This window comes from Poecilia reticulata, linkage group LG8 (assembly GCF_000633615.1).
Source record: "Poecilia reticulata strain Guanapo linkage group LG8, Guppy_female_1.0+MT, whole genome shotgun sequence".
Lineage (NCBI taxonomy): Eukaryota > Metazoa > Chordata > Actinopteri > Cyprinodontiformes > Poeciliidae > Poecilia > Poecilia reticulata.
In genome coordinates, this window is record NC_024338.1 from 6,989,461 (window position 1) to 7,009,109 (window position 19,649).

At 39.8% G+C, this 19,649-nt stretch overlaps 2 protein-coding genes across 9 annotated transcripts in view; one reads left to right on the plus strand and one right to left on the minus strand.

The window, feature by feature from the left end:
* Nucleotides 1-8,291, minus strand: part of LOC103468393 (phosphoinositide 3-kinase regulatory subunit 5-like) — a 15,505-nt gene extending 7,214 nt beyond the window's left edge. Inside the window, exons 1-7 of one of the 6 annotated variants that reach the window (XM_017306047.1) lie at nt 8,106-8,291; nt 4,291-4,457; nt 4,102-4,185; nt 1,059-1,249; nt 564-664; nt 409-477; nt 157-295 (exon numbers count right to left, since the gene is read on the minus strand). In XM_017306047.1, coding sequence (XP_017161536.1) covers nt 157-295; nt 409-477; nt 564-664; nt 1,059-1,249; nt 4,102-4,127 — 526 coding nt within the window. In that variant the 5' untranslated portion in view covers nt 4,128-4,185; nt 4,291-4,457; nt 8,106-8,291. Of the gene's footprint in view, nt 1-156; nt 296-408; nt 478-563; nt 665-1,058; nt 1,250-4,101; nt 4,458-5,693; nt 5,758-8,105 lie in introns of all 6 variants that reach the window. The other 5 variants (XM_017306046.1, XM_017306048.1, XM_008415452.2 and 2 more) reach the window with 5 other exon arrangements.
* A 1,085-nt stretch (nt 8,292-9,376) lies between these two features.
* The window catches only part of ntn1b (netrin 1b), a 60,870-nt gene continuing 50,597 nt past the window's right edge, over nt 9,377-19,649 (plus strand). The window contains exons 1-2 of one of the 3 annotated variants that reach the window (XM_008415455.2): nt 9,377-9,668; nt 9,794-10,846. In XM_008415455.2, coding sequence (XP_008413677.1) covers nt 9,832-10,846 — 1,015 coding nt within the window. In that variant the 5' untranslated portion in view covers nt 9,377-9,668; nt 9,794-9,831. Of the gene's footprint in view, nt 9,669-9,737; nt 10,847-19,649 lie in introns of all 3 variants that reach the window. The other 2 variants (XM_008415454.2, XM_008415453.2) reach the window with 2 other exon arrangements.

Genomic DNA, 19,649 nt, shown 5'->3' on the forward strand with positions numbered 1-19,649 from the left:
ATATATAAACATATATTCTTGTAAAAGTTACCTTCTGCAGTTTTAATATGAACTGTCCTGGCAAAAAAATAAAAATGTGAAAAGGTGAAACGAAACGAAATTTTTTGAAGATTCAAATACGTTTTCTAAGCATTTTTACATAAACGTTTGTTCCACCTGGTGCTCGAATCTCCTGCTCGATGACGACGAGCAAACGTTTGCTGGCGGAGCTGCAAGGCTCGGGCCAGGCCAGGAACCGGTGGAACAACAGGTAGGCCTCCTGGAGGACACCGCATCCTGCGCCTAAGTATGGGCTCTATAAAAGAGAAAGGGAGAAAAAAAATGCTGACAGAATGCATAACAAAACTGGGGGAAAAAAGGAACAGAGCGCACTTGTTCCTTAATTTTCTCAACACACACAAAACTCACTTTGAGAAGAGCAGCAGAGAAGAGGAGAGTCAGGGGAACCACCAGTTCATACTGGCACTCCTCCAGAACCTGCGGAACAATTCAAAATATGAACTGAAACAGATTTCAGACGTGGATGCGGGTTGCGCTTTTTTTTTTTTTTTTTTTTAACTCGCCTCCTTTGTTTTTTGCAGTATTTTCTGCAAAAGGATGAGGAAGTTGTGGGGATGCCTCTTCACAAGTTCCTCCAAACACCAGCGGCTTATGCACAGTCCAGCTTATTCGAAAGACAAAAGCAGACACAACCTGTGAGCCGAGGCGCGGTTCTCTTTTGTTTGTTCGTGGGGGTTCACTCTGATGTAAATCCGCTAACAGGTTGTTCCGACGATTCATACACACAAAGAAGTGGTGAATGCCACCCATATCATCCACACCCCGGTTTCTCTTCTCTGTGACTTTATGAATGAAACTAGATTATTTCAAAACTGGTGTGGGATGATTCCGCGCGCGCGTCACCACTTTCATTTCCCACTTTCTCTAACCAGACGTCTTCATGCAGTTAGCTTTAGCTAGCTAGTCGTCTCATAATTTATATGTGTATATTTTTTTCCATCCTACAGACGTTCGTTTCATAACATTAACACTGAAAGCAAATATTTTTCGTATCTTACCATTCCAGAGCTTCTTATCGGGAGAGTCGACTCCCAGGTGACAGAGGCAGCGCTCGAGACTATGCTGGATGCGGTCCTCCGTGCACGAGCTCTGCTCCATCGTCTGCAAGACCATCCCAACATCCACAGATGTAAGAAGAAGAAGAAAAAAAGACAAACAAAGAGGAAGTCCTTTCCGTTTGCCTCTGTTCCTGGTGAACCGAAAAGGTCCCGTCAGTCGACCCAACTTCCTGTTGCTGACGGTGTCAGTAAATAATAATCATTGTTTGCTCCATCCCAGCGACAAAAACAGACCGAGCTTGACATGAAAGGTTCGCTCACGCAGAAAACAAGTGCTCGGACGCAGATGTCAGCACTGAAACCAGCCTGACACTTCCCATTAGTGAGTCACAGACCATCAGAGTGGACCGGAGATGAGCTGGTGGAAAACGGACGCCACAGCTTCTACTTTTTCTGCTTAAAATTAGTCGTCCACATCCGATTTTTTTTTATGACTCAGACCTGGGATGGAAACCTTGCAGGTCTACTTCCTTTCAGATCCTCCACGAAACGTTTTCCCATCAGGCTACACTTAAAAGCTCAAAAATCAATAAAAAAAGTAACCAAGCTGTAAATCTTCAGGAACATATTTGACTCAGTAACTCGAAGGTTGTGGTTTAAGTATACCAGTTCGGTACTGACAAAGTTATTGCTGCTTTAAATAGCCAGGGCTGGGCCTACTGTACTCAAAAAAAAAAAAACTGACCAGATGTCAACAAGAAAGAATATTCGGCCTGCAGGACTATAAATCTGTGGATGACTTAAAGMAGTAATTTGACATGATTGGGGATAAAAATTCATAGTCAAGTAGAGTTTGGGGGTGAAATCCAGCCTTTTCTGGTTATGAAGAGAAATATTTTCTATTAAAAAGTGACGTTGTGCTTTTTGGGATTAGCTTCCCCAACTCTACTGATGCCACCACTTGATTTTTATGACTGGTCCAGTTAAAGAAGACAAACATTTCAGTTGGTTTCTATGAAATCAATTTAAAATGATTTTAGTCCAATTTCTTCCCTCGGATCATCAGACAAGATGTTTTCAGTGGTTCTACTGACAATGGAAATTTGGAACTTGATGGAGTTTCCCTTCACCGTGAATGTAGACTTGTCTTATGCTAATTTTGTATTCGTATTTATAGGTTGTTTGCTTAATTTTTATCATTCATTCCCTGACCCGTTTGTACGTCACAGTGAGTGTTCTTCTACAGGACTTTAATCAGCTTTGTTGTTGAGCTTAAAGTGCTTTGTGAGTGGAACCAGAAGGGTATTTACACAACAATTTAAATAAAATATGATCCAGCTGTAAGAAACAAACAAACAAAAAATATAGCTTACCGAGTATAGTTTTTATGAGTGCTGCCTTAAAGCAACAGGATATGACTTATTTTTAAGAAATAGGTTTTTTTTGCATATTTGATAAAACTGAGATGTCGTGACAGTATGGTATGAGATAAATGTTAGTTCCTCTGCTTTTTCCCAGTGCTTCCAGTGCTAACCAGAAACAACCAATCAGAGTCAGGAAGTGGGTCTTAGCGCCGTCAATCATACTAAGGCTAGTTAGCATAGCCACCGATGACGGTGGATTGACAGTTGTCCTGGAACGGTAAGTCGTTTCTCCGCCATTAGCACATGTTCAGCACATTCACGAGGATGATTGACAGCGCTGAGACACTCTCCCAGACTCTGATTGGTTGTTTCTGGTCTGGAGCGGTGCACTTCTTCAGAAGGCAGTAGTAGTTCAGGGAGGAGGTGCAGACTGATCTTTTCACAGATCATCTGTCTCATATTATACTGTCACAACAAAGACAGTCTTAACAAATAACATATTTTTGTAAAAGCTGCATTCTGTAGCTTTAATAACATCTTTTTTGTACCTTGGGGTACACTTTACCTTCCTTTTGACCGCAAATGATCCTACTCAGTCATTTCTTGAATGACTGTATTGTTTTGTTCTTAGACTATTTTCTGTTGTCATATTTTTACCTCGTGTGAATCTACACGCTCTGACTTGCTTGTTGTTACTTTCACACCTGAATTTCTGCACTAGGTTTTTCTATTCTATTTTAGCCTTCTCGCTCACCTTCTTTCTTCTCCTAGTACAGTGCATTTTTGCATCACTCGCTGCCGCTTTAACAGTCGACTTGATGTTGTCTCTTGTGCGTTTTCTCTCCACAGAAGCTGCATCTGGCCTGGCGATCTGTTTGACTGTTCTGCCTTCCTGGAAGAGGTGCTGACACAAAGCTACCAACCACTAAACGTTGCCTTTTCACTGCTTGAAACTTTTTTTTACTTCTCTACAATAGAGAAAGTACTCTTACATCAGTTTCTCCGTTTCTTTTTTGTGCCCCTCTCCTCTTGTCTTCTCAAACCACTAGTTAGTTGTGGCAGATGGCCGCAAGCCTTCAGCAGTTTGACATCAAGGTACAGAGTGACTTTTAAATATATTTTCCACTCTCAACTTCTCCTTCCTCAAAAGTGCCTGAAATGTCCCACTTCGACAAAGTCAGATGGTGAATTGTCCACGGAGGAAGCAGGTGGCGATCTGTTTGTAAGTAAGTCAGGCAGCATTGTCCGGCACTTCTGTGTAAAACCTGACCTGTCACGAAGCGAAAACGCCAACTGAGGCCTCATGTCGTCAGGTTTGAAGACTCACCGAGTCTTTAGGCTGCTTAATTGAGCCTAAAAGGATCAAAATTCATGCGCGCACAAATGTGTGACGTCCTGATCAAACTGGCACAGACTTAATAGGAAGGGGAACAGGAAACATGTAGAGCTTGAAAAACAGTGTGCAGTTGTTGTGTAAGCTTTATGAAATAGGCTCGCTTCTCCTGTAGAGAGGCTGTGTAGTAAAAACTAAAATATATATATATATATATGTATATATATGTATAAATATATCAGAAATGCAACTTCAAACACCTAAATAAGACAGAGTATAACACAAATAGTATCTTTTTTTTTTCCCTCCAAAGGAAATTAAATTATTTGAGAAAAACAAAACTTACCAATAATTATGGCCGTCCTGGATCATCCTTTATCAACTACAGCTGAGAGGCGCCGGCAGGGGGAAATACCAGCGCCACATCCTCCTGTTGGTGCATTTTTTTTTTTTACGGACCCTTTAACTGCACACTCAAGATGGCAAGTGCAGCAAAACAGGAACTGTCTGAGTCTTTTTGCTGAAGTGGTTTTACATTATGCACAGCTGCTGCTGGAGGCGGGGCCTTCTGTCTGACAGCGAGCGGTCATCTAAGCCAATCAGGATCAGGTACAGCCCTGACCCCCTGCTAGCTTCTGCTCATGTTCAGACAAAGGGGAAAGAAAGTTCACCTCACTTCTGGTCTAAGGTTTTAGTGTAGATCTCAAATGTACCAAGAAACACACAACAGCGTTGAGGTTTAGGAATAGACAAATCAGATGACAATGGAAAAGCAGCGCGTGACAAAATGAGGCAGGCTTTGCCGGTTCGACTGGATTTCAGAGGATTTGGGGGACTAAACCCTCAAAAACTGTGTCTTGGCACCACAAGGCTCCTGTTTTGGGCCCACTTTTGTAGCCTCATGGACAGATTATTAATAGATTTTATAATGTCATCACTTCTATGCAGATGACACTCAGCTTTTTGTTTTATCCTTCTAAAATTGGGACCTCTTCAAAATATCTGACTTGCTTAAGCAACAACAACAAAAAAGCTACCGTCTGAGCGATTCTTCAGAAATGTTTATGACTGTTGTCATGAATGTCATTCGGTAAATAGTGACGCTTTTAACGCAGATGTGCCCTGAAAGTGCATTAAAAGCTCCTTAAAAGTGCCAACTTCGCATTATTCAGTAAATAATGAAACTTTTAATACAAAGTTTCATTAAAGCTTGTATTAAAAGTCGATCCAAAGTGTCAACTTTGTATTAAGAATGTCATTTATCGAATGACACTTCATGACAACAGTCATAAACACTCATAAAGTCTCCTTCGTGTTCATACCAGGTGTCATGTCATGTCAGTCTCCCCTTCAAATAAAGCGTTACCAATGCTACAAACTGGTTAACATTTGTTCCTTCAACTGACCTTTGAGAAGATTGAGATCAGAACAGGCAACAGACTGGACATTTCAGCCAAACACCCGAAATTTAGGTTTTATTTTTGAATAACCAGTGTCCTATAGGAAGATGCCCTCAGCAGTTTTCCAAGTTAAAAAGACGTTTTGTCAAAACAGGTACCCGTTATTTTTTTTTCTCACCTAGACCATTGTAGAGCACTTTCCATGGAAAGAGATGACAAATAACCTTTGAAACAATATTTCCTTTTTGTTTTCTAGAACAAATAGTTCTAATACATTTTGAATTTTTTTAATTCAACCATTCTACAACAGGAAATAATTATGCATTACTGGAAGTTACCCATCTTCCCCAGAGTGTCCGTAACAGGAAAGACGGTGCGTTGCTAAGAGGTCTTGTGTAAGTTCATGACATCAAAATTAAAAAAAGAAGGAAAAAACTATTCCTTTTAGTAAAACATGATATCAGGACTTAAGTTTGCAGAAGTTGCGACTGAGTGAACGACAAGACGTCAACAAAAACAGCAACTTTTATCAACTGACCATTTTAAATCATCGCTGATGAAGGTTGTTCCACTGGCTGCACTTTGGTTTCCACACACATCAACTGGGAAATACCAAATCATTTTTGTTAAAAAGAGCCATGAACTGAAAGTACTTTCTTTCACCATCAGTCAGTTCCTTTTGATTTTTAAGTGACATATTTCTGTTTTTAAGCTTTTCAGTGAAATTTCAGGTGTAGTTTTTCTTTTATTTCTTTTTCAGTGCTCATTTATGCATTTTATCTTGGTTTTCCTGCAAGCTTAAATATCATGTTTGCATTAAAAGAAGTTTATAAATGTCATCATTATTTCCAGAAAGCATTATATATCAATATCCTTTTCAAGAGTAGTTTCAGCTCAATGACGCCTAGTGATTGGGCCCCGGACAACGTCTTGAAGTGTATTTTTACACCAACATAAAAAACTAGATTTCATACATCATGCAAGGGCGCCACCTACCTGTGAGCAATAGTTAGCGTGCTAAAGGACTAGTTTCTTAAAAATGAGTCACGATCGACCCCAAAATTTTATTTGAAAAAACATGTTGTCCCAGAAGCATACAATTAAAGTTAAATATATTTTATAATAAATATTGTTACCCCACACACACTGGAGGATATGAAAATGGAAACACAAGTTCCTGATTTTATGTGTGAGCAGAAAATCTGGATCAATAATTAAAAAAAAAATAAAAAATAAAAAAAAAATCAATTCCAGTTTTTTTTTTCCTTTTTACTTAAAATGTTGTCAGGTTGGTTTTTAGATGAAATGCTGATGTAGTTGAGTGTATCTAAAATGAGCAGTACTTCTTTTAGCTGCTCTCAGTTGCTATTTTTGTCCTGCTATGACAACTGTAACATGCTAAAAATTGCTTCAGGCTTTTTGATTATTTATAAAAAATTCTCACATATTGCTAAAATATGAAAGCTAAAATGTTTTTAGAATCTCATAAAAATGTAATTTGTTATATTTTGAAGTGTTTAAGTAACATTCAACACGTTTGTTTTCTAAATCTTACCACAAAAACAACATGTGTCAGTGAGAATAATATGATTTGGTTAAATTCAGGACATGTATGGCACCAATTAAGAACAAATATAGTCTAAAGGCACTTTACAAAAACAAAGAAGAAAACATTTTTCATTTAATCCAATAATAATAGAGACAAATTGAAAGTTACTTACATAGATTCCAATTGTATGTTATGAGACAAAACATACAAAAAAATCTAATTCCTTCGTCTCCTCCCAGTGCTCCCAGTTCTAACTAGGAACAACCAATCAGAGCCAGGAGGCGGGCCTCATCGTTGTCAATCATCCCTGTCTCTCCATTACCTAGCAAATCCTGTTGTGAATGCTAAAGCTAGTTAGCATGGCCACCGATGGCGGCGGATAAACGGGTTTTCTGTAACGGTAAATTGTTTCTCCTCAATTATCATATTTAGCTGGAAGCATTGGAGATTGGTTGACAGATGTAAGCCCCTCCTCCTCCTGGTTCTGATTGGTTGTTGTTGGTCCGGAGTCAGGTATTTTTTCAGACAGTAGAGCTAATTGAGGGAGGATATGGAGGAGATCGGTACTTGTAGTCTGTCCGTCTCATTTGTTTCTCTCCATAAAAGTTATATATTGCTATTTTAAAGGCAAAAAACTTGTATTAACTGTACAAATTAATATCATAAGACTTCCAATTATGAAACGTTTTACATTGGAAAAATATATTTTTTAGCAGTTTAACAGCTTGAGCTAGCTTAAAACAATGTTAATGCTAACACCCTGCTAGAAAAGAAACAGCATGTTGATGAAGCTGTGGTTGCCAATGTTCTCAGATGTGGTTGTCTTTTACTTTTTTTCTTTTTTTTTTTTTTTTCTTTTTTTTAGCTGTGGTTTCAGAGTAAAGCGTTGCATGCCACTTTGTTAGATCTGATATAAAGTTTATTTCATTAATGTTTTCCGATTAACCGATGAGCAAAATTATCTTCACGATTAGTAAGAATTCAATTAAATAAGCTGACAACATAAATTCAGCACAGAAATACTGACATTTTATTCAAGTCGATTAAAGTCGACTTGAATAAAATGGGCCACAGCCATTGTTAGATTCAGATCTAACAGTTTTTGTTAGCAGCAGTGCAGCGAAAAGAAATTAGACTTAACCACACAGAACTGAGAAAACAGAAAACATATCGATAATGGAGGAGCAGGAAACTAGCACCGCTGCTACAAAATGAAAGTTCTGCATGGTTGCAGCTCTAATCTAACATCAGTGCGGCCAAAGAAGAGTTACATTTAAACATTTTCTGCAAGCATGGAAACCGCCTGACACAACATTTTAAGCGTTCGCTTGTATTCTACTCGTACATCTAAAATAAATAAATAAAAATTAGAAAATTGAGTAAAAGGGTAATATTTCTTACCTGCCATCTTATTAAGTAAAACTCATCACACAGAGAGTGACATGTTCTAAGCTTTTGTTTTTTTGTAATTTTGATGGTTATGGCTTACAGAGAGTGAAAACCAAAAATTTCAGTGTCTCAGTGAATTAGACTGTTGTTCAAAAGGTAATGAATGGAAACGCATAATATCCCAACCTAATCAGCTGATTAACTCAAAACACCTGCAAAGGTTTTCTGAGCCTTTGAACTATCTCTCACTCTGGGTCAGTCGGCTACACAACCAGAACAGTAAGCCACAAAAAGATCATTGCTAAAGAAGCTTGGATACACAGAGTTCTATATCCAAGCATATTAAAGTGACAATTTTATTACATAAAATTGTCTTTTTTGAGCTTTACATCGTCTTCAATGCTTCAATGACCATAGTGTTCCTGTTCTTGATTGGCCAGCAAACTCCCCTGGCTAGAGAATCTATGGAGTATCGTCAAGAGGACGATGAAAGACACCAGACCCAACAAGGCAGATGACCTGAAGGCAGCTGTCAAAGCAACTTGGTCTTCCATTGCACCTGCACAATCCCACAGGTTGATCGCCTCAAGGCCACAGCATAATTCATACAAAAGGAGCCCCAACCAAATACTGAGCACATAGAAATTCATGAACTTTTCACAATCCTGACATTTTTGCTAAAAACATTCTTTTTAATTTGGTCTGACGTGATATTCTAATTTTCTGGGGCGTTGAATTTTGGGGTTTCTTGTCGCACACTCCATAATAATTAAATTTGAACAAAATAAAAGATTGGAATATTTTATTTCCACGTGTCACAAAGCTCTATAAAATGAATGTTTCCTGAGATGACTGGGAAAGAATATTGCACTTTTATGCAACGTTCAAATATGTTTTATATATTATTATATTGTTGTGAATACTGTCACTTTCCTAAAATAATGACATAAGTCTCTTATTTTTTGCAAAAAAAAAAAAAAAAAAAAAAACTTTCTGGGGGATAAAAAAAAGACTTAACCCTTGTGCGTGCGAGGACTGAGGCAAACGTAGAGGTCTATGGAAAATAATACAGGTTTTACGTGTGTGGGGTCAGTTGGACCCCATTTCGACATACTTATTTTGAGGAATTGATGATACATGAAAGACACAATATCCACGTAGTTCCGATATTTTACCAGAAGATGGCGCCGTTTCCTTTTACACAAGCAGAGATCCGTTTCCAGCGTTCAGACGCTGGTGGACTCCTCTTTTCTCCCCCCTCCCATCAGAATAGAGAGGGAATGGGACAGACAGTGATAGAGGTGGGCAGAGGTGTGACAGAGTGGACCGACTGAGGCAGAGGCAGGCAGCCAGTTGGGCATTTGCCATTTATTTTCTCTCTTCTTCTATTTTTTCTCTCTCTTATTTCCAGAAAGGAGGGAGAGTCTATTGCACCTTTTTGTTTCGTGCGTAAACTGGATAAAGGCTGTTTTTTTTCTTTTCCTCCTCCAAATTCTGTGGGGGGACCTCCAACTCTTTCAGCCTGAGCTGTCCATTTGAGAGGTGGTGGTCTGGGTGGAGTTTTTCTTTCCCCTTGTAAGGTTATTTCTCAAAAAAACATTCAGCAACCTTTCCATCCAATCGTCCTGATTCATTTTCTCTCAGTGTTTTGCCGCAGGTGCTGTTGGGGGTGATAACCGTGCCTTCCCGTGTGTTTGCAGCGCATCGGCCCCCCGCGGCGCTCAGATTAAGTCCCACCATGAGACGGCTTTTGGAGACGTGGGTCGCCGTGCTGACAGCTTGCGCGCTGGCCGGACGCGCCTCCGCGGGATACGGGCTGAGCATGTTCGCCGCGCAGTCCTCCCCGCCGGACCCGTGCTACGACGAGAACGGGAACCCGCGGAGGTGCATCCCCGACTTCGTCAACTCCGCTTTCGGGAAGGACGTGCGCGTGTCCAGCACCTGCGGCGCGCCGGCGGCCCGCTACTGCGTGGTGACCGAGAAGGGCGAGGAGCGCACGCGGGACTGCCACACGTGCGACGCCGCGGACCCCAAGAAGTCCCACCCGCCCGCCTACCTGACGGACCTCAACAACCCGCACAACCTTACCTGCTGGCAGTCGGAGAACTACGCGCAGTACCCGCAGAACGTCACCCTCACGCTGTCGCTTGGGAAAAAGTTCGAGGTCACCTACGTGAGCCTGCAGTTCTGCTCGCCCAGACCCGAGTCCATGGCGATCTACAAGTCAATGGACTACGGCAAGTCGTGGGTTCCGTTCCAGTTTTACTCCACGCAGTGCAAGAAGATGTACAACCGGCAGAACAAGGCGACGATCACCAAGCAGAACGAGCAAGAGGCGATCTGCACGGACTCCCACACCGACATGCACCCGCTGACCGGCGGCCTGATCGCCTTCAGCACCCTGGACGGACGGCCGTCGGCGCACGACTTCGACAACTCGCCGGTGCTGCAGGACTGGGTGACGGCCACCGACATCAAGGTGATCTTCAGCCGCCTGCACACGTTCGGCGACGAGAACGAGGACGACTCGGAGCTGGCGCGCGACTCCTACTTCTACGCCGTGTCGGACCTGCAGGTCGGCGGACGGTGCAAGTGCAACGGGCACGCGTCGAAGTGCGTCAAAGACCGCGAGGGGAACCTGGTGTGCGAGTGCAAGCACAATACGGCGGGGCCGGAGTGCGACAGGTGCAAGCCGTTCCACTACGACCGGCCGTGGCAGCGCGCCACGGCCCGGGAGGCCAACGAGTGCGTCGGTAAGTCAAAGCCTCTCTTTTTTTTTAATTCTGACTGGAATTTACACCGATAAAAAAAATTTACATTATTCGAATTTAAGCAATTAAACAATTGGACACAATTAATTTTGGTTGATAAGAATCACTGTTTCTGAGTAGAAACTGTGTCCGTATCCAAAGAAAAAGTTTCTTTAAAAATCGTTTTCGTGAACAAATGTGTTTAAATTTGAGTTATTTTTTTTTTTACGACAATTTTCCTCAAATTAAATAATTCAATTCTGACAACATTGACGTAAACTTTGAGGGAGTATATGCGGACTTATATTTAATTTAAGTACATTTACCCTCGGATGAGAGTATTTATCGGGACATTTCCTAATTTAAAATCACCTTTGATAACCTATTACATGTTGCTGTCAGTTTCTCTGTTTTTTTTTCTCCCCCTACTGCTGCTGTCATGATTACGCACAAGTTTAATGGATGCAGAGAATCCGCTCTGTCACAACATGAAATCTCTGCTGCGTCCTTATGGGCTGGAAAATCACGATTGACAGCATCTTTATTGTTCCGTTCATTAAGCCCTCCGGTTTCATCGACCGTTGTTAAAAAAAGAAAAGTTTTTTTTTATTGTTAATTGATATTTTCTTGCTGATAAATCTGAACGATGTCTGAGTCAGGCGCGTTGCTAAACCTGAAGCCATTCCTGGGCAAAATATCAGAATATGAATGAAATCCAAGGCCATCCCGCCCCCCAGTATTTATATTTGCATATTTTTCGCCATCTTGCCTGAGATTTGTTATCAAAGTGAACAAAACCCTGCTTTCTTGCTGAATTAGTGACTTCAATTCTTTTCCAGTCATAAATGTTCTTTTTTTTAATAAAAAAAAAATAGACGAATGTATTGCTATCCTATATCTCTTTAGTTTGATAGTGTATATTCAACATTTCTCAAATTTTATTGTACCTTTTAATGCCGTCTTATCTTCAGCACAGTGCATAAAACAGGAAAGGCTGTGCATGGAAACAGATTTCCGTAGGGGTCATCCAAATCTAACACCCTGCACTTAAAAGATGGTGTACTCTTCTTTCTTTTTTTTTACCATGACTGTGATTGTTTGAAACTTTTTTTTTCATAACCACAAACTCAACTTTAAAATAGCAGCAACTAATATTTATTTATGCTGAATAATTCCAAAGATTTAAGACAGGAAAAGTGGAGGAGTTTCCTGAGAAAACGGGGAAAAAGGAAGGATGAAACCATGCAGTTAAAAGCCAAATTAGTGAAACCTGTTTAGGTTTCGTTTTAGTCAAGTTTTTTGGCTCACGGCTTCCTATATGACAATTAAAAGATACTTCAATGAATATGCTAAATATCAACCAGTTTTAAAAATGTATGTTAACAATACGCCGGTCATGATATAAAATTTTGCTGGAGGATAAATCGTCCTACATGTTATTTCAATAAATGATATTGTTGTTTTGAGACCATTTTCAAGTAATGGCATAATAGTGCAAGGACACATTGTCAACGATCAGTAAGTTTTAAATTCTACTGAACATTTGACTCTGAAACTGGAAGACATTTTCAATATCAAAAATAAATAAACTAAACAACAGAAGCAACAAATAAAATCGATTATGAATTGCTCTTCAGAAAAAGGGACTAGTTGAGACCGAAGCACCAGACTGACGACTTTTATCATCCACTTAGAAAAAGAGACAGAAAAGAGAAAAACGATAAATTGTACAAATGGAAATTATTTAGCTTGATTTAATTTATCACGCAGTGAATTGATTTATTACTTATTGTGACAGGTGTAGATATCAGTTACATTTCAACAAAATACTAAGATCAGACACAATCGGCGAAGACGGCTCCAATGTTTGGAAGCTTTGCTTGCTATCAAGTTTAACTTTAGCATTACCGCTAATGCTTTCGGTTAGCTTAAAGGCAAACATTTCCCCACTAAAAGCCAGTTGTCATTGTGTACAGTGGGATATTTAAGTGTTACCATTATGTTAATATGCTGTGGTCTTTAAATGGTAGTGAGACAAATAAAAAAAACAATTCCTCTTTACTGAGACAAGCAATGAAAATAGGCGAGTTTTGTTCATCGAACGCTCAAGTACCTTATATCCAGTGAATCAATGTTTTAAAAATAAATTCACGCTTGTTGAAAAGAACTGTGTAAAGCCACTTCATCCTGAAAGAGTACATATTTCCAACAGTGAAAACCCAATCGCCAACAATCGAGCTGAACGATTCAGCCGGAAGCACAGGGCCGGACGAGTTTTCAGCGAAGCGGGCTTGTCCAAACGCGCACCAGCCGACATTTCCTACTTTAATGGGAAGGAAACGTCGCAGCTGCAGAGATGAACTGCTGGGGCGGGATGTGTTTCCATAAGCAGGTGCTGTTACAGATCGCAGGGCCGATTAGGGCGGTTTTATTGACATTTCTGGCACGTAGAGCACAAACTGCCACTTTAGAGGTGGCAAACTATTCACAGAGGGGAAACAAAGCGTGAGGTAATCTGAATCCGAGTGTTATTTCGCCGTGATGCCTGTTTCCAGCGGAGCAGCAGGGGCTTACATCAACGGCCCGGGCCTCTGTGAGCCACCGTGGGGCGAGCCGGGGGAGAAGCAACCAGCCCCTGCCACTGCCATGGTTTGCTCAACCAAACGGAACAAGTGAACAAGTTGTTCCCTTTTTGGCCTCCGACTTTCGCCCGCATGCGAGCGCATTTCAGAAAAACAAAAGCGTGTCACTTGCGGCATCCATCTCACTGTCGGTGGGAGGCGTCCGCTTCCCCTCCCCTTCGCCGTCTCGCTGTGTGTGCAAGTGGTGTCATCAGATAAAAACCGCAAAGGAGGCAGACAGGGGGAAAATAATAGGAAGGGTGTTCCGACACCAGAGGCGGCGCAAGGTTATATGGGGCCCAGAGCAAAAAAATAAAAAGTAGCCTTTAAAGCAGGCAATGAAATTCACCAACTCTTTCTGTATGTCTTCCATCCATCCATACGTCGTCTATACCGTCTGTACCATCTATACTCGCAGAAACTGCTCTTCCATGACAAATGTGCACAAATCTTTGTCTATATTCTGATAACGTTGAAAACCCCCCCTTCCCCCGCCACAATTTTGCAATTGCAGTGTTTCTATTAAAGAGGAAATTAAATCAAAATTACATGAGAATATGTTTCTTCATGTGATAAGCCATTAAAAATCATGGGAGCGATGTATGTAAACAGTTACATGAGATTGGTCAGTCATTTTGGATACGTGCAGCACTTTAATAAAACCTTACAGATTTGAGAAGAAGAGTCGAACTTCATTTGGTTGTCAGTTAATTGTATATAGTTTAAAACAAACTGTTAGAACCTAACACTTGTATGCATTTCATCTATATAAATTTCAATCAGTGTTTCCAAATAAACATTTAAGTTTTATTACATTTTTGTCTGCAGGCTACTTTCTCAGGTAAATTAATTAAATTGAAACTAATTACCCAGATATTTTTCCTCATGAAAGCATGAAACATTAATAAGCCTGTTTTTTTTTCTTCTGGCAGCCACGCTACATTGCCAATGAAGCTCATCTAGCAAGTTTGGTCTAACGGCTAAGCAAGTTACAACTATAAAAATGTACATTTTTGCCCAAAAGCTTAAACTTTCTCGACTGCAAGTCTCACAACAGTCCTAACCTTTTATTGACATGATAAGTTCATTCATAATACATCGCATATGAATATATCAGCTGCACACAACCAACAAGAACAGCTCTTAACTGAACCAACAGCTAATCAAACTGTTTAGGTTGGATCTACTCACAGAGTAACGTAGCTAATTCTGCTGGAATGTTAACCATCACTGAACATTATGCCTACTAATGTCAAATAATTTTAATGGCCAATACTTAACACCGTCCAAAACTCAAATTTTATAGTGTAGATTTATTTGCAAACAGTTATATTGTGCATGAAATGTGGGCCTACATTAGACACAAGCAGCAAAAACCAGCTTTAATGACTTTCATTAAAGCTGCAGTATGTATTATTTTTGTTCAAACTGCCAGTATATTTTGACAGTATGGTGTGAGACAGACAATCCAGCTTTTCTCCCAATGCTATCTGGAAACAACCAATCAGAGCCAGGCTGGGTTTCACCGCTGTCAATCATGCCAATGTGCGCACCGCTCCCTTCCTACTTCTCTCCTTTTTGCATAGCCTGCTGTGAATGCTAACGCTAGTTAGCATAGCACCAATGAAGGCGGATTAACCGTTTTCCTGTAATGTTAAGTTGTTTCTACTTCATTAGCACAATTAGCAGCATGTACAGGACATTGATTGAATGCGCCAAGACCCTCCTCTTGGCTCTGATTGGTTGTTTTTGGTCGCACAGGAAGGAAAGTAGAGGGGATACGTTTTTTTTCCACAGATTATCTGTCTCATACTGTCAAGACATGGTGATAGTTTAACAAATATGTAAAAAACATTTTTTATTTAATTGAAATAAAAGTTACATACTGCAGCTGTATAAATTATGACTGTTCTTGGAAAATCAAAGGATTTATAGTTATGTAGTTTGTACTTTTGTTAATTATTTTACATCTTAAATAATTTAAAAAAGTAAAATCTTCCAAATTCAGAAACTATTGAATAAATTTAAAAGCAGGCTCATTCTTGGTTAAGTACAAATGCAACATCTAGAGGTCGATTTTCTGTGTAACAAATACAGAATCCTTGGGTTCCCCCTGATAGCTTAGCTTACTTGTGCCTTGGGTCGTTTCTACAGACTTCCTCAGCAGTAATAATTGGTCTTCTTTTGTTTTGGACCATTGTCATATTGGAGCAAGAGAAAGAAAAAGATTTTGGTTATGGGAGAGTTGGTTTCACTTCTTGGTGGCAGGCATCGAGGAAGTCAGTCAAAGTCAGGTTCCCATGACTCTGTGCATGCCTGGCATTATTTCGTCCAAAAAAAAAAAGAAGAGAAAGAAAAGAAAGAAAGAAATTTATGTTGGCAGCAGGAATATTTGAATTCCTATCAGCTGGAGGCACATGACTAGAAAACATGACTATAAAGACAAATGGCAGCACAGGTCTCCCCACCGCCGACGTGTCTGAATAACATTACTATAATCAGAAAGTAAAATGGGGGAACTATTTGGTTTTGGACAGATTTTTCAAGTGCCTGAAGCGACAGCAGGCTGCAAAGCATCTGGAGAGGAAATTCTGCATGAAGTTAACTTTCATAGAGAGTTATGACATCTATAAAGAAGAGCAGAAAGACAGGAAGGGGAGACAAAAAGAGACGTAAAACACCAACACGGCCACGATTCTGTCACAATCCAATAAATAGGTCAGTAAAAAAAAAAATTATGGAGAGTGAAGAGTACCAAATTAAACACACATCTGTATGGAGAGTGACTAGTGCCAATTTACAATAAATAACTTTTGAAATAATTATGTTAATGTAAATGCAATTTATCAAAACTGGAAATAAATATAGAAATAATTAGTTAAATATATATTGAATTATTTGTTCCTAAACTAAATGTCTTGATTTCATTTTAAAAATTAGACATAATTATTTCATGATTTAATAAATTAATTAATGTTCTTCGACTGAAGCACGTGATGAATCAATTCAAAATGTCACCCCCATCCACGTCTGATTGGCTGCTTCAAGCAGCAACTCAAGAGAACCTCTGTAGCAGAATTAGTCCTGCACACTCCCTGACGCTCTGTATCTTTATGCCCAAAAGTGCTATATTTCAATAGATACATAAATCTCTAATAATGTACATTAACATCCATCTAATACATATTTATTCCTTAATATGACAAAAAATTATAATTAATATTTTACTATTTCTTAGTAGTCCAGTTCTGCAGTATCTGTGAGCCAATAGATGTGGCTAACCTTACTGTTAGAGGTTATTGGTGGAGTATAATCAATAAGATTCCTGTTTAATGGCACAAAGAGTAAATAAAATATTTCACTGAAAGACATCACTAAAATTAAGAAACAATGAAGTAAATAAATACTGAAAGTTTTAATTTTAGAATTTTACATCAATTATGTAAAAATATTTTTCATTTGCTAATTTATTGATTTATTACATCTACTTCCAATTTGAATTAAAATTAAGACATCCATGAATATTTATTTATTTGATTTGGGCACGTCTGGCCCTCCATAGATCTCGATATAAAATCGTCCAGTGTAATGTTCTCTGTTATTTTAAGGTTCTCCCTTTTCAAGACTGTCTGCGTTTTGCAAACTTGCGTGCCCCAGTGCACTTTGCCAACAAATTCACAAATTTGTATCTGCACACATGTAAATGAATGAGCTCACATCAAATCCAGCCAGAGATTCATAATAATTTGTAGTCATGAGCGCAGCTAGAACATCCACATGGTGACAGGCCAGGCCCTCGTGTCCCTGGCAGCTGCTTCATATTCTCTCCATGCTTGGTGTAGCGCTGACCCCTGAGAGTAAACCCCCAACACACACGCACACACACACCCTGCATGACTGATGGGCTGTGAGGCAAACTGTGGGAAACCTCGTTCTGCCAAGTGGGGTTTTAAGTCGAGATGAAAATGGTAGCCTCAGTCACTCACACGTGTAATTTTGCACTTGTTCGGTTTCCAGCTGGTTCGGTTTCCGAGGACGTTTTCCTTTCTCCACCTTGACAAGCGTCTCCTCTTCGCTGTTGKTTCTAAGTGAGTTTTAATTCTTCTGTAGTTTCATTAAGACAATGGCGGATGAAGCATAAAGATCTGGTGCTCTGGCAAAAAAAAAACGCACAGAAATGTTTTGGCATCTATTAAGAGATCTCCGTTTCCATTCCACCTGCGAGGCCGCTGCAGTGGGGTGAGACTGTATCAGATGCAGTTTGGGGCTCGGCTCCAGGTCAGGCTTCCTGTTATAATACTGTTGCTTGCATAATATATAAACACAGACCATGAAATTTAAATAATAAATGATCTGGAATGCTTTTTCAAAACAGAAGACTTTGACATTAATTTAATTCTAAACCAGTCGTTCCGGACTTTTCCGACTGTCGAATGTTGGAGGAAATGCAGGTCTGCTGCGTTTCCATTAACTGTGGAATTGAAGTTAAGAAAAATAAATTTGCTTAATGGAAACATGGCAGTTTTTACATAAAGAGTTGTTGGGCTGTGATGAGGTGGTTTTCGGCTGTATTGATTTGAATTTACACAACAAAACGATATCAAATGTACCAGTGGTATTTCTTTAAGTCTATTTCTCTTGTCATTAGGTTGGAAACTAGGCTTTTTAAAAATAAAATACATCATTTTCCACAGTTATCAAAATCCTAACAGAAGAAGAAAACATTTTATTCTTATTTTAAAACCTAAAACTAGACATAAAATGCAGGTTCTTTAACAATAAGAGCACATTTCCTGTAGGAGATATTTCTGATAAAATCATAAGGTGTGTTTTCTCAAAAGGTCAGGGAACTGAAGCAGTCACTCAGATACGCAAAACGCTGAACAGCATCGCCTTCGAGATGCAGCTGCTCCTCAGAATTGCAGTTTCCAAGCTTCTGACCTCTCCTCAGCAACTCCCTCACTCAGTCGCCTCCAGACTAGCCCGCAGCAATTAGCAAACACCTTGTGGAACAGCACATCTACTGAGCTCATTATAGGAGCTACTTCTCAGTGGATTGCTGGTAAAAACATGTACTAAAGGGTTAATAGAGGAGCCATGTTGTGATGACTTCCTGAAGGTGGAGTTTCAGAAAGAGCAGGAGCTTCTTAAAGAGACAGATGCCCAATTGGAAGGCGTCAAATTACAAAAAGTAAAATTTCTTTAAAGCCATATTTTATATAGATAACATTTCTGTAACAACTGAAGTTAACATAGTGACCTGCTCGTGCTATGAAACAGCACTACATGCCTGGAAGACGCATAATAGAACCCATTTAATGTTTCTGATATGTTATATAACACAGATGTACAGTTTTTTTGTTTTGTTTTGTTTTTTTTGCAGAAATGTTTTTGGGTTGTGTTTGGTGTAGGGTGTAGAAGAATCGCCCCAGCCTGCAGCACCAGTTACGTAAAACTCTGTTATGAAAGTATTTTAAAAACAATGTCATATCCGTAAATCCTGTTACTGCATAAACTCAACTTTCATTTGATTCACAATAGAACTTCAGCAGTCAAAGCTTGATTACGTTGGGCAGGAGGAAGCCACGGTAGTTTACGAACTTGTTCTTGCCTCTGACAACCGTGTGACAACGCTACCACACGCCAGGCCTTTTCCGTCCCGCCACGTTGGGCCGTGCGAGACCCTTCTCCGCATCTGGGTTTGGTTTCAGGGTTCAGCGGAACCAACCGGCCCGTGTGATGGAAGAGAGGGATCGTCGTATAGCGTGAGTTCATGGATGTTCGTGAAATAGAAGCCATGTTTTGGTTCGGTTCCTCTTCTTGTGTCTTCTTCTTTGCCGTCAGAGCCATGGTTTGCTGCAGCTCAGTTTAGAAAACAACAAATGGTTGTGGGTTTTGGGTAAACGTAGTCAGCTGTTTCCAGGTAGGTTTTGATTTTTTATATTGTTAATTCATTAAAAAAAACTATATGAAATGGAAATAGGAACGCGCTCCTTTTGCAAGCGATTTGTCTGACTTACAGTGATCTGCGCAGTAAATTAGTTACCAGTGTTTCCATTGACTGAAGAATTACGCAATTTGACATTTTGAAAATAAATTTGCTTAATGGATATGCACCGATTAAAAAAAACAACTTGTCAATAAAAAGTAGTTTTTTAAAATCAAAATTGGTTTATTTCTCAGAA